This window comes from Spermophilus citellus (genome assembly GCF_964194105.1).
Source record: "Spermophilus citellus genome assembly, chromosome: 2".
NCBI classification, from domain to species: Eukaryota; Metazoa; Chordata; class Mammalia; order Rodentia; family Sciuridae; genus Spermophilus; species Spermophilus citellus.
In genome coordinates this window covers 254,509,672-254,522,744 of record NC_138183.1, presented here as the reverse complement: position 1 = coordinate 254,522,744, position 13,073 = coordinate 254,509,672, and the positions used below count along the sequence as shown (strand labels likewise).

General features: G+C 67.5%; 1 protein-coding gene across 1 annotated transcript in view; it reads left to right on the top strand.

Annotated features, from left to right (window-relative positions):
• SHANK2 (SH3 and multiple ankyrin repeat domains 2) overlaps positions 1–13,073 on the top strand; it is a 415,901-nt gene that overhangs the window by 81,181 nt on the left and 321,647 nt on the right. The window contains exons 6-7 of the mRNA XM_081260598.1: positions 9,822–9,973; positions 10,972–11,139. Coding sequence (XP_081116724.1) covers positions 9,822–9,973; positions 10,972–11,139 — 320 coding nt within the window. The remainder of the gene's footprint in view (positions 1–9,821; positions 9,974–10,971; positions 11,140–13,073) is intronic.

Genomic DNA, 13,073 nt, shown 5'->3' with positions numbered 1-13,073 from the left:
GGGTGCCCTCCCCTGTCCTGGGTGCCCTCCTCTGTCCTGGGTGGCCTCTCCTGTGCTGGGTGCCCTCCCCTGTCCTGGGTGCCCTCCCCTGTCCTGGGTGCCCTCCCCTGTCCTGGGTGCCCTCCCCTGTCCTGGGTGCCCTCCCCTGTCCTGGGTGGCCTCTCCTGTGCTGGGTGCCCTCCCCTCTCCTGGGTGGCCTCTCCTGTGCTGGGTGCCCTCCCCTGTCCTGGGTGCCCTCCCCTGTCCTGGGTGCCCTCTCCTGTGCTGGGTGCTCTCCCCTCTCCTGGGTGCCCTCCCCTGTCCTGGGTGCCCTCCCCTGTGCTGGGTGCCCTCCCCTGTCCTGGGTGTCCTCCCCTCTCCTGGGTGCCCTCCCCTCTCCTGGGTGCCCTCCCCTGTCCTGGGTGTCCTCCCCTGTGCTGGGTGTCCTCCCCTGTGCTGGGTGTCCTCCCCTGTGCTGGGTGCCCTCCCCTCTCCTGGGTGCCCTCCCCTGTGCTGGGTGCCCTCCCCTGTCCTGGGTGTCCTCCCCTGTGCTGGGTGTCCTCCCCTGTGCTGGGTGTCCTCCCCTGTGCTGGGTGTCCTCCCCTGTCCTGGGTGCCCTCCCCTGTCCTGGGTGCCCTCCCCTGTCCTGGGTGCCCTCCCCTGTGCTGGGTGCCCTCCCCTCTCCTGGGTGCCCTCCCCTCTCCTGGGTGCCCTCCCCTGTCCTGGGTGCCCTCCCCTGTCCTGGGTGGCCTCCCCTCTCCTGGGTGGCCTCTCCTGTGCTGGGTGCCCTCCCCTGTCCTGGGTGCCCTCCCCTGTCATGGGTGCCCTCCCCTCTCCTGGGTGCCCTCCCCTGTCCTGGGTGTCCTCCCCTGTGCTGGGTGCCCTCCCCTGTCCTGGGTGCCCTCCCCTCTCCTGGGTGCCCTCTCCTGTGCTGGGTGCTCTCCCCTCTCCTGGGTGCCCTCTCCTGTCCTGGGTGCCCTCCCCTCTCCTGGGTGCCCTCCCCTCTCCTGGGTGCTCTCCCCTCTCCTGGGTGCCCTCTCCTGTGCTGGGTGCTCTCCCCTCTCCTGGGTGCCCTCTCCTGTCCTGGGTGTCCTCCCCTGTGCTGGGTGCCCTCCCCTCTCCTGGGTGCCCTCTCCTGTGCTGGGTGCCCTCTCCTGTCCTGGGTGCCCTCCCCTGTCCTGGGTGCCCTCCCCTGTCCTGGGCGCCCTCCCCTGTGCTGGGTGCCCTCCCCTGTCCTGGGTGCCCTCCCCTGTCCTGGGTGCCCTCCCCTGTCCTGGGTGCCCTCCCCTGTCCTGGGCGCCCTCCCCTGTGCTGGGTGCCCTCCCCTGTCCTGGGTGTCCTCCCCTGTCCTGGGTGGCCTCTCCTGTGCTGGGTGTCCTCCCCTGTGCTGGGTGCCCTCCTCTGTCCTGGGTGCCCTCCTCTGTCCTGGGTGGCCTCCCCTGTGCTGGGTGTCCTCCCCTGTGCTGGGTGCCCTCCCCTGTGCTGGGTGCCCTCCTCTGTCCTGGGTGGCCTCCCCTGTGCTGGGTGTCCTCCCCTGTGCTGGGTGCCCTCCCCTGTGCTGGGTGCCCTCCTCTGTCCTGGGTGGCCTCTCCTGTGCTGGGTGCCCTCCCCTGTCCTGGGTGCCCTCCCCTGTCCTGGGTGCCCTCCCCTGTCCTGGGTGCCCTCCCCTGTCCTGGGTGCCCTCCCCTGTCCTGGGTGGCCTCTCCTGTGCTGGGTGCCCTCCCCTCTCCTGGGTGGCCTCTCCTGTGCTGGGTGCCCTCCCCTGTCCTGGGTGCCCTCCCCTGTCCTGGGTGCCCTCTCCTGTGCTGGGTGCTCTCCCCTCTCCTGGGTGCCCTCCCCTGTCCTGGGTGCCCTCCCCTGTGCTGGGTGCCCTCCCCTGTCCTGGGTGTCCTCCCCTCTCCTGGGTGCCCTCCCCTCTCCTGGGTGCCCTCCCCTGTCCTGGGTGTCCTCCCCTGTGCTGGGTGTCCTCCCCTGTGCTGGGTGTCCTCCCCTGTGCTGGGTGCCCTCCCCTCTCCTGGGTGCCCTCCCCTGTGCTGGGTGCCCTCCCCTGTCCTGGGTGTCCTCCCCTGTCCTGGGTGCCCTCCCCTGTCCTGGGTGCCCTCCCCTGTCCTGGGTGCCCTCCCCTGTGCTGGGTGCCCTCCCCTCTCCTGGGTGCCCTCCCCTCTCCTGGGTGCCCTCCCCTGTCCTGGGTGCCCTCCCCTGTCCTGGGTGGCCTCCCCTCTCCTGGGTGGCCTCTCCTGTGCTGGGTGCCCTCCCCTGTCCTGGGTGCCCTCCCCTGTCATGGGTGCCCTCCCCTCTCCTGGGTGCCCTCCCCTGTCCTGGGTGTCCTCCCCTGTGCTGGGTGCCCTCCCCTGTCCTGGGTGCCCTCCCCTCTCCTGGGTGCCCTCTCCTGTGCTGGGTGCTCTCCCCTCTCCTGGGTGCCCTCTCCTGTCCTGGGTGCCCTCCCCTCTCCTGGGTGCCCTCCCCTCTCCTGGGTGCTCTCCCCTCTCCTGGGTGCCCTCTCCTGTGCTGGGTGCTCTCCCCTCTCCTGGGTGCCCTCTCCTGTCCTGGGTGTCCTCCCCTGTGCTGGGTGCCCTCCCCTCTCCTGGGTGCCCTCTCCTGTGCTGGGTGCCCTCTCCTGTCCTGGGTGCCCTCCCCTGTCCTGGGTGCCCTCCCCTGTCCTGGGCGCCCTCCCCTGTGCTGGGTGCCCTCCCCTGTCCTGGGTGCCCTCCCCTGTCCTGGGTGCCCTCCCCTGTCCTGGGTGCCCTCCCCTGTCCTGGGCGCCCTCCCCTGTGCTGGGTGCCCTCCCCTGTCCTGGGTGTCCTCCCCTGTCCTGGGTGGCCTCTCCTGTGCTGGGTGTCCTCCCCTGTGCTGGGTGCCCTCCTCTGTCCTGGGTGCCCTCCTCTGTCCTGGGTGGCCTCCCCTGTGCTGGGTGTCCTCCCCTGTGCTGGGTGCCCTCCCCTGTGCTGGGTGCCCTCCTCTGTCCTGGGTGGCCTCCCCTGTGCTGGGTGTCCTCCCCTGTGCTGGGTGCCCTCCCCTGTGCTGGGTGCCCTCCTCTGTCCTGGGTGGCCTCCCCTGTGCTGGGTGTCCTCCCCTGTGCTGGGTGCCCTCCCCTGTGCTGGGTGCCCTCCTCTGTCCTGGGTGGCCTCTCCTGTGCTGGGTGGCCTCTCCTGTGCTGGGTGCCCTCCCCTGTCCTGGGTGCCCTCCCCTGTCCTGGGTGCCCTCCTCTGTCCTGGGTGGCCTCTCCTGTGCTGGGTGCCCTCCCCTGTCCTGGGTGCCCTCCCCTGTCCTGGGTGCCCTCCCCTGTCCTGGGTGCCCTCCCCTGTCCTGGGTGCCCTCCCCTGTCCTGGGTGTCCTCCCCTGTCCTGGGTGCCCTCCCCTGTCCTGGGTGCCCTCCCCTGTCCTGGGTGCCCTCCCCTGTCCTGGGTGCCCTCCCCTGTCCTGGGTGCCCTCCCCTGTCCTGGGTGCCCTCCCCTGTCCTGGGTGCCCTCCCCTGTCCTGGGTGCCCTCCCCTGTCCTGGGTGCCCTCCCCTGTCCTGGGTGCCCTCCCCTGTCCTGGGTGCCCTCCCCTGTCCTGGGTGCCCTCCCCTGTCCTGGGTGCCCTCCCCTGTCCTGGGTGCCCTCCCCTGTCCTGGGTGCCCTCCCCTGTCCTGGGTGGCCTCTCCTGTGCTGGGTGCCCTCCCCTCTCCTGGGTGCCCTCCCCTGTGCTGGGTGTCCTCCCCTGTCCTGGGTGCCCTCCCCTGTGCTGGGTGTCCTCCCCTGTCCTGGGTGCCCTCCCCTGTGCTGGGTGCCCTCCCCTGTGCTGGGTGCCCTCCCCTCTCCTGGGTGCCCTCTCCTGTCCTGGGTGCCCTCCCCTGTGCTGGGTGCCCTCCCCTGTCCTGGGTGCCCTCCCCTCTCCTGGGTGGCCTCTCCTGTGCTGGGTGTCCTCCCCTGTCCTGGGTGCCCTCCCCTGTGCTGGGTGTCCTCCCCTGTCCTGGGTGCCCTCCCCTGTCCTGGGTGGCCTCTCCTGTGCTGGGTGTCCTCCCCTTGTGCTGGATGCACACCCTTGGTTCCTCTGTCCCGGGGAGGGTGTCGGTCACTTCCAGCCCTGGTGGCGTGAGCGAAGCTGCAGTGGACACCGCGTGCAGGTGCTCGTTGGGCGCGGTCAGCAGTGACGGGACAGGAGGAGCCTCCAGAGGCAAAACTGAACTCTCAGAGCCCCAAAGGGGAGCCCCCACTCCGGGAGGAGCCAGTGCTGCGGAGGCAGAGGACGAAGGGCCAGGAGGGCGGTGAGGAGAGAGCACACGGACGTCCTCAGGGACACCGTCTGTGGCACCCGCGGATGTCCTCAGGGACAGCTGACCTGTGGCAGTTCTGGGACGTAGCACGCAGCACACCCAGTCACCAGGCGCTGGGAGACGAGCACTCGCGCTTTTCTCACGCTCGCCCGGGAGCCAAGCCAGACCTCACGGCTCGCCCACCCACACTGTGCGCCTGATGCGGCTTCACCTGAAACCCACACCTGCAGGTGGCGGATGCTGCCCTGCTGGGACCCAGGGCTGCAGTAGCACAGGACCATGTCCTGAGCCCCAGAAGCCAGCTCAGCACCAGGCCCTGGAGAGCCTCAGGGAGAGCCGCCTTCAGCTGTGCGCAGACAGGTCACTGAGCCTCTCTGAACTTCAGTCTCCTCCTCTCCTAAATCCTGTGGTCTTCTCTAAAGGCAGGAAAACAGGAGCCCGGGACGAGTACTCTGGGCCACCTGCAGGGTTTATAGAAGTTCCCAGTTGTCATCAGCTAAGTCTCAGCAGATGCCGTTTCCTGTCTGTTCTGGCCATGGAGAGAGACAGGGCTGGCTTTGGGAGGTGACCCCGTGTCCTGGCTTCCTGGGTGACCCTGGTGCCTGCCTGAAGGGCCTGCTCCTGCCCGTCCACCAGGCGTGAAGAAGGGGCTGGGGACCAGGACACAGGCCTCCCACACCTTGGGCCCCCACCTCCAGGGCTGTGAGCGGCAACGTGTAGCCAGGGAGCGGCCTGGGCCTGGGACCGTGTCACAGCAGCAGGAGCCACGGCAGTCTCCTGTCACCGTGAGGACGGGGCAGCTTTGGTTCTACCCCCAGGGCCTGCCTCCTCCTGTCACGCCGGCTGGACAGGCCGTGGTCCTGGCTGGGGCAGCGGGTCCAGCTCTTGTTGGGGACAAGGCACCATCGGCTTCCTTCCCAAGACCACAAAATGCCACGGTGCCTGGGCCTGGCCGCCATCCCCGAGTCAGGGGAAGCAGCCTGTCTGGATGGAGGGACGCGCCAGAGATGATTAAGTCCCAGGAGAATGACCCATCAGTGACAGCCTAGCCGCGTGTGACCAGCCGCTGCCTGCTGCCCGTGGTAGATGTGACTGTCACCAGGCCCAGCCCGAGGGTGCAGCTGCTGCCTGGCCGTGAAGGCTTGCCGACCGCGCTGGGGACAAGCACCTCCGACGCTGCCTGCCTCCACGGGGACAGACCCCGGGGTGAATGTCCACTACGCGGGTTCCTCAGAGCACTGCATGATCCGCAGCGTGTGACGTCCAGCCGCTGAACTGCTGTCCAGTGGCGACACTCTGATGCCTGCCAGGCTGCCGGGGAGCCGAGCTGCTCCTTGTCCGGCTGAGAGGCCCGCTCCACCCGCGCGTCGCTGTGGCCAGCCCCGGGAGCCCCGTCCCGCTCCCGCATGGCCCCATTAGAAGGCTTCGCAGACCGTGGATCCCAGGACACTTCCTGGCGCTGGATGTGTGACTGACGTCCCGCGGCCCCTGGCCCTGGATGAATCACTGTTTTCAATTCTGTGGGAAGCACAGCACCGGGCGCGTGGGTGGGACTTGAGGGGACACAGATCACTCTTGCGAATGAAGGACCCTCAAGGTCACCAGGTAACTGGCTCCCGGCCTCCAGGGAGCACGAGGGACGCTGGCTTGTCAGTGCGGCTCCTGATTAAAGGGGCCCTGTTTTCAAGTGAGAGCCCAGGGACCGCGTCCAGTTATTTCAGGAGTGTTCTTGGTCACACCTGCTGGGCTCGGGAGGGAGCGCGGTGACTCAGGAATGTGGACGCGCCCACGCAAGACAAGACGCACCAACAGGTGAGATGGGCAGGTGGGCGAGGCCAGGCCCAGGCGCGGGCCGGTCCATGGGAGCGAGCTGGGGTTGGGCTCAATGCCAGCTTTGGGTTTGTGGGAAAATCCAGCAGGAAGTGTGGACAGCACCCAGGTGGCCCGTCCTGTGTCCCATATGGACGCCTGGCGCTGGCGCGGGTGTGGGGTGTCATCCTGGTGACTGGCCCCGGTTAGTGGGGGCTCGATCTTGGCGCCTGCCGTGCGCCCTGGGGATTTGTGCCTGTGTGCACCAGGGTCTCCTCCAGCCTCCAAACAGCGTGGGCACGGTGGCCTGGTAAGCTCTGAATAAAGCCACTGTCACATTCACTGTCACCTCACGTGGGGCAACACCTCGGGCACCGTCACGGCCTGTGCCTCGGGGACTGCGAGGACAGCACGTGCCCTGCCCCACCCCTCATCAGCACCCGGGATGTCCGTGTTTCCAACGTGGCCCCTCTGTGCAGTGCGTGTCATTTTAATTCACAGCCCTGGTGACACAGGACGGGAGCGTCCTTCCCCGGGCTCCTGTGGATGTCCACTGGGGAGGTGCCCCCTGTGCCAGGCGAGGGGTGTCTCCACCCACCTCTTCACTGGGGCGTGCTTTCCTTCTGCCGGGTCTCACGGGTTCTCGGTCCACCCTGCACAGGACTTAGACCTTCCCCAGCGTCTCCCCCAAGGCTGAGCAGCAGCTCCTTCCCGTCACACCGACACCCGAGGGAGAGCCTTGAGGTTTTCTGAAATAGACTCACTTTCAGGACAGCTTTTAACCGCAGGGTCCCGCGGACAGAGCAGAGTGTCCTGCTGGCACCCCGCTCCCCGGCACCTTACCCCCAGGACCCTGCTCCCCAGCACCCTGCTCCCCAGCACCCCGCTCCCTGGTACCCTGCTCCCCAGCACCCAGCACCCCACTCCCCAGGACCCAGCTCCCCAGCACCCCCCTCCCCAGCACCCCGCTCCCTGGCACTCCCCGACCTTAGGCTGGTGCCGTGCCTGCCCGTCAGAGCTGGTACCAGCTGCTGCTGTTCCTGAGCCCAGGCTCCATCCACATTTCCTCATTTCCCACTCTCTGCCCCGGGTGCCCTCCGCCATTGTCTCTGCATGGCTCCCGTATCTGGACAGCTTCCCAGAGCTTCCTGGGTCCCCATGGCCTCGACAGGTTTGGGGACGGCCAGAGACACCGAGGCTGGGGACGATCACAGAGACCGGTTCTGAGGGTGCAGGCGTCACTGTTTCTCTGACGGCTTAGTGGCCAGTGGCCCAGGGACGTTCTCTCCTGTGGCTACTTTGGCTGCCCCCAGGAACTGTCCCAGGTCTGTGCAGGCGCCAAGACCCCAGGGTGCTCAGCGCCCTCTGTGCTGGGTGCAGCATTTGCAGGAGCCGTGCGTCTTCCGTGGACATGGCCTTGTGTCTGGGCTGCCTGGATGCCTCAGGCCACCCGGCGTGTGCCCCGGCTGCTCTGTTCTGCGGTCCGCGATCCCGTTATTCTAATGGTCGCGTTGCTTTGGCATTTCCAGTCCGTGGCTGGTCGGGTCAGCTGACCCAACACTGGGGATGCCCCGCCACGCGGTTCCCTGTGTTTGGAACACACGAGTCGCCCTCACGTCCTGCTCCCCAGCCGGGGCCCCTCCCTGTCATTATGCCACGGCGGCTGCCTGGCGTGGCTCTGGGGTCTCTGGCCCCTGCTTCCTCATCCCTTGGCTGCTCATGGGACACACAGGGGGCTCCCGCCCCCAGCCCCTGCTTGGCGCCTGCTGGAGGCTGTTCTGAGCCCTCTCCCTGCCCACCTGCCCGGCTGCCCGCCTCACTCCAGTCCTGCCAAGACCGAGGTTGTGGCTGCCCTCTGGCTGTGCTGCGGGGCCCCACTGCCCACTGGTGCCTTTGAAGCATGCCCTGGACGTGCCTGGACCCTGGAAGCATGCGGGTCTTCAAGGTCATCTCCCAACATTGCAGATCCTTCTCCCCTGTCCACGTGGAGGGGGACAGAGTCTCTCCTGAGGGTCCGTAGTGAGCGTCAGGTACGAGGTTAAGACATAGCGACTGCAGCACGTGAAAGCCCAGGAGCGCTGGCAGAGCCGCGAGTGGCAGAGCCGCGAGGTTGCCACACTCACTCGAGAGCCATGGCGTGTCCCCAGCGTGAGACCCTACAGCCCCACGATGCTGCAGCTCACAGCTGATTGGCCAGCGTCTTCCTGGGGTTCGTCCATCGGCCCCAAACGTGGAGCCTCACTGGACATCCCCTCTGCAAATGTGCTGCCTAAGCCAGGGCCACAGATGGCGCTCTGCTGACCAGGCCAGGGGGGTCTGGTAGAGCTGAATGTGGCCATTCTGGAATGTCACTTGAGGAGGCTTCTGAACCTTCAGTGCTTGATGGCAGGGTGTCCCCCACAGTCCTGTTCCTTCCACTGGGGACGGTCCTCCCTACCCGGCTTGTTGGGCTCAGTGTGGTGCCCAGCACTGTCTGGCGGCCCCGGGGCCTGTGGGTGGAGCTGTCCCTGCGGCTGCAGCCTGGCCTGGACGTGACCTGGGAGGCTCCGAGACCGTGTCCTCGAGTACAGAACAAGGCTGACCTCGGACAGCAGCGCGTGAGACCTCCCCTCCGAGGAACCGAGATTGGACGGTCTCGCTTTTGACAGGACAGTGCCCTCAGCCAGACACAAGAGAAGCCCCTGTCCCGAGGGCCCGTCTGGCCCAAGCTCAGGTGGACACACTGAGTCCTTCCGGCCACCAGTCCTTTCACGTCCTTCCAGGACCCTGCCCTCGCCCACCAGCTCCCAGGAAGGGCCTCCCAGTAGCCTCCAGATGCCCCGCGCCCACCTGGGAGGCCGCAGGAGCGGCAGCAGCCAGCGGTGGTCAGGGCTGACCTGCACACACAGAGCCCCTTCCCAGCTGGCCGGGTCCCGCCACCCCTCGCCAGGCCAGGCCTATGCAGGCCACATCCCAGGTCACGGAAGTCCCTTAGGTGTCCCGGAAACTTCCTGTTTTTCTCTAAAGCTAAGAACCCCGCCCATGGCTACGCATCAGCACGGTGGCCCTCCTGGGACCTCGCACGTGATGGGGAGTGGGGAGCGAGCCGTTCCGTCAGGAGCCAGGTGTGGCTCACCGTTAGCTGGGGGAGGTCTGCAGAGCCTGGCCGCTGGGCGGGGCCGTGGCTGGAGGGTGAGAGACGCAGGCAGGACAGAGGGACCCTCCTGCGTAAATGAACACAGGGTTCAGAATAGACTGTCTCAGGACGAGGGCCAGGGGCCTGGGTGGGGGGTCCGCCTCCAGCTGCCCGAAGACAGCGGCTCCTGGCTGAGGGCTTTCTGGTCGCGCCCTGCCCTTTCCCCATGTTGCATTAACCACCGCGGTGCACTTCTCAGCAGAGGGCGTGTGAGGAGGAGGGGGGGGTGACAGATGTGTCCCCACAGGCACTGAGCCACGGGCCATCTGGAGGGTGGGGACCCTTGGCAACCCTTGTCCCCAGGGGGCAGACCTCACCCTCCTCCCGGGCTTCTGCCCCGCCCGGTGCAGCCTGGAATTGCCAGGGGTGAGGGCCCCTCTGCCCGGCTGGATGGGTGCCTGGGGGCCTCGTCGCTGTCCCTGTCTGGGCCCAGGGCTGCCTGGGCCACCCGACTGCTGGACGTGAGGCTGGCCAGGGGCTGGGCATGACGTCTGGGGTCCGTTCTTCAAGTCCCAAGTTCCAGGCGCTGGAGCGAGGCTGGGCTTGGGGCTCCCTGGCCTCGCCCACGTGTGGGCGCTAAGGTGTGTCTCCGGGTCCCGCAGAGAGCCCCCTGACCCTGGCGGCCCAGCTGGACGGCTCCACGGAGGTCATCAAAGCTCTCAGGAACGGCGGGGCTCACCTGGACTTCCGCGCCAGAGACGGGATGACCGCCCTGCACAAGGCCGCCCGCACCCGGAACCAAGCCGCCCTGAAGGTACTCAGCCTGTCTGGGGGCCACCCCGCGTGGGCCCTGTGGCTGCCCGTGGCTTCCCCGCAGGGGCCACCTGAGGACTGCGGCTCCTGTCTCCTGGGACAACAGCGGTGTCCAGGCCTCCTGCCCTCCCCCCGGCCTGCCCTTTTAGGGCTGTGTTTGTAACCCAGGAGACAGGACCTGTGAGGCCACCACCCAGTGGGCACTGAGCCCTCGCTCGCCCGCCACGGGGCGCGGGGAGCCAGGAAGGGTGTGCTGTGCCCCACTCTCCCCGCCCACCCAGCAGGAGAGAACCCAGGTGCCCCCGGCCTGTTCTCCAACAGAGCCCTGGGGGGAGGGACACGGTCGGCCCTGCTGCTGACCCTGGGGCCGGGGCTTCTCTCGCAGCCCCCCACGAGTGTCCTCCCAGCTGCCCCTCCTGAGGGCTTCCGGACACTGCAGGTGGCTCACTGCCCTCGGGGCTCACCGAGGTCACAAAGCCCAGTGCAGCCTTCCCTGGAGGCCCTGTGTCCCCTCAGGACACCGCTGCCCAGGACAGAGGCGGCAGCTCCTCCACAGAGAAGGGCGCCCAGCGGGTGCCGGGGAGTGGGTGGGTCTTGGCCCTTCAGAGGCCCAGAAGCCCCTCCCTGGCTCTCCCTGTGCCTGGCGGAGGGCAGGAGGGCGCAGGAGCAGGGGAGAGCTGCTCCTGGTGCTGGAGGCCACCCCAGGTCAGCTGTGGTGACCATTGTCTTGGACACCCAGCCCTCATCTTCTCAGTCCCCCCCGACCGCCAGGCCTTCCCCCCTGCCCTGTGTGTGGAGGACCGTGACCTCTCTGTCCCCTCAGGCAGTGGGCTGCAGGCAGGGAGACGCCTACCCGTCCCCTTACGGCTGGACCAGGCCCCTCGCTGCGGGAACGCGAGCCCTGTCCACTGGCCTGCGGGAGGCTGGTCCCTGCTCCCGGTCGCTTTCACCCTGCGCAGAAGGCGTGGGACGCACTGACCGCACCTGGGCCTTTTCCAGACCCTCCTGGAGCTCGGGGCCTCCCCCGACTACAAGGACAGCTACGGCCTCACGCCGCTCTACCACACGGCCATCGTGGGCGGGGACCCCTACTGCTGCGAGCTCCTGCTGCGTGAGCGCGCCTCCGTGTGCTGCAGGGACGAGAGCGGCTGGCAGGAGATCCACCAGGTACGCCCGCCAGGTCGGGGCTGCCTGGACCCGGCCCCTGGGCTGCGGGCGGGTTCCCCCAACCCTGGGGCTGGCACAGGGCTTCCTGCGGGTCGGTGACCAGGGCACAGGGTGTGTTTCCCTGACCCGCCTCGCTCCCTGGGCTGGGGAGGTGTCAGTGTGGCCTGGCAGGAAGCAGAGGCCAGCTGACCGAGTCCAGGGAACCTGGGTGGCCGGTGCAGGTATGGCGGGGAAGGGCCAGCGCAGGCCGAACAGCAGTGGGGAGCGCTGCCACCCCCACAGCAGGGCAGGGAGGAGCCAGCCCAGCTGTGCTGACCACGGGGGCCCTGGCAAGGACTGGCCCCTGCGTGGCTGAGCCCTGGCAGTCTGGAGGTCATCAGGGGGAGCCTCAGGGCTGGCCTGGCATCAGGGCTTCTGGGCAGGGTGGAGAAGGTCCAGGAGGGCACAGAGACCAGGGGAGCCGGGTCCCTAGCTCGGCCTGCACAGGGACTGCCACCATTCTCAGGAGCTGTCACCTCCTGCCACCACTCCTGGGGGGACATGGCCTGTCCTGTCCACTGCAGTCAGGGGTGCAGAGGAGCGGCCGAGCAGGCAGTCGGCCCTGGGAACCACTGCCCGGCCTCCCTGTGCTGGTCAGTTCTGAGCCCTTGGAGAAGGCCCCACTGCACACCAGGGTGGGGCCCCCGGGCAGCGGGTATCGCGACTGGGCAGGAGATCTGCTGGGGTTCTGCTGCTCGTCCTCACGAGAAAGGAAGTCAGTTTCCTGTGGCAACTCACCAGGCGTCGGTCCCTGAACATTTGACCCAACAGTACCATAGGTATCGCTGTGGAGGTTCTGTGAGACAGACTAACATGAAACCAGCCGACTGTGCTGACCCTCCATTGTGGGGTGGGCCTTGTGCGATCAGTTGAAGGCCTCAGAGGAAAGACTGAGGTCTCTGGATGAGGAAGCAGTGTGCAGCACCAGCTCCTCCCTGGCGCTCCAGCCTGTCCTGCAGGTTTCAGATTTATGTACCTGACGATTGTGCGGATTTAAACTCCACCTTCATTTTAGTAGATTCTGTCTCCCCACTGCGCGCAATGTGCTTACATTTCAAAACCCAGTCCTCAGTGCCCGCAGGGAATGGGTTCCAGGACCCCTCCATAGTGGAAGCCACCATGCTCAGATCCTCTGCCACCCTGACGTGGACAGTGTTTATTAGCCCTGCCTCCTCCGCGTCTGTCAGCTGGGCTCTGTGACTCTCAAAGCCAAGGCCACATCCAGGTGCTCTGCTTCCTTATTTGAGAAATAACAAGGAAAGTTCCTGCTCCACAGGCGCCCCCTGCTGGTGGCTCCCCTGATCCACAGGTGTGCGCCCTACTGGTGGTTCCCCTATTGCACAGGTGCGCCCCTTGCTGGTGGTTCCCCTGATCCACAGGTAACCCCTGATGGTGGTTCCCCTGCTCCACAGGCGCCCCCTGCTGGTGGCTCCCCTGCTCCACAGGTGCGCCCTGATAGTGGTTCCCCCATTGCACAGGTGCACCCCCTGCTGGTGGTTCCCCTGATCCACAGGTGCCCCCTGATGGTGGTTCCCCTGCTCCACAGGCGCCCCCTACTGGTGGTTCCCCTATTGCACAGGTGCGCCCCTTGCTGGTGGTTCCCCTGATCCACAGGCGCCCCCTGCTGGTGGTTCCCCTATTGCACAGGTGCGCCCCTTGCTGGTGATTCCCCTGATCCACAGGCGCCCCCTGCTGGTGGCTCCCCTGCTCCACAGGCACACACCCTGCTGGTGGTTCCCCTACTCCACAGGCGCCCCCTGCTGGTGGCTCCCCTGATCCACAGGCGCCCCCTGCTGGTGGCTCCCCTGATCCACAGGTGTGCGCCCTACTGGTGGTTCCCCTATTGCACAGGTGCGCCCCTATGCTGGTGGTTCCCCTGATCCACAGGTGCCCCC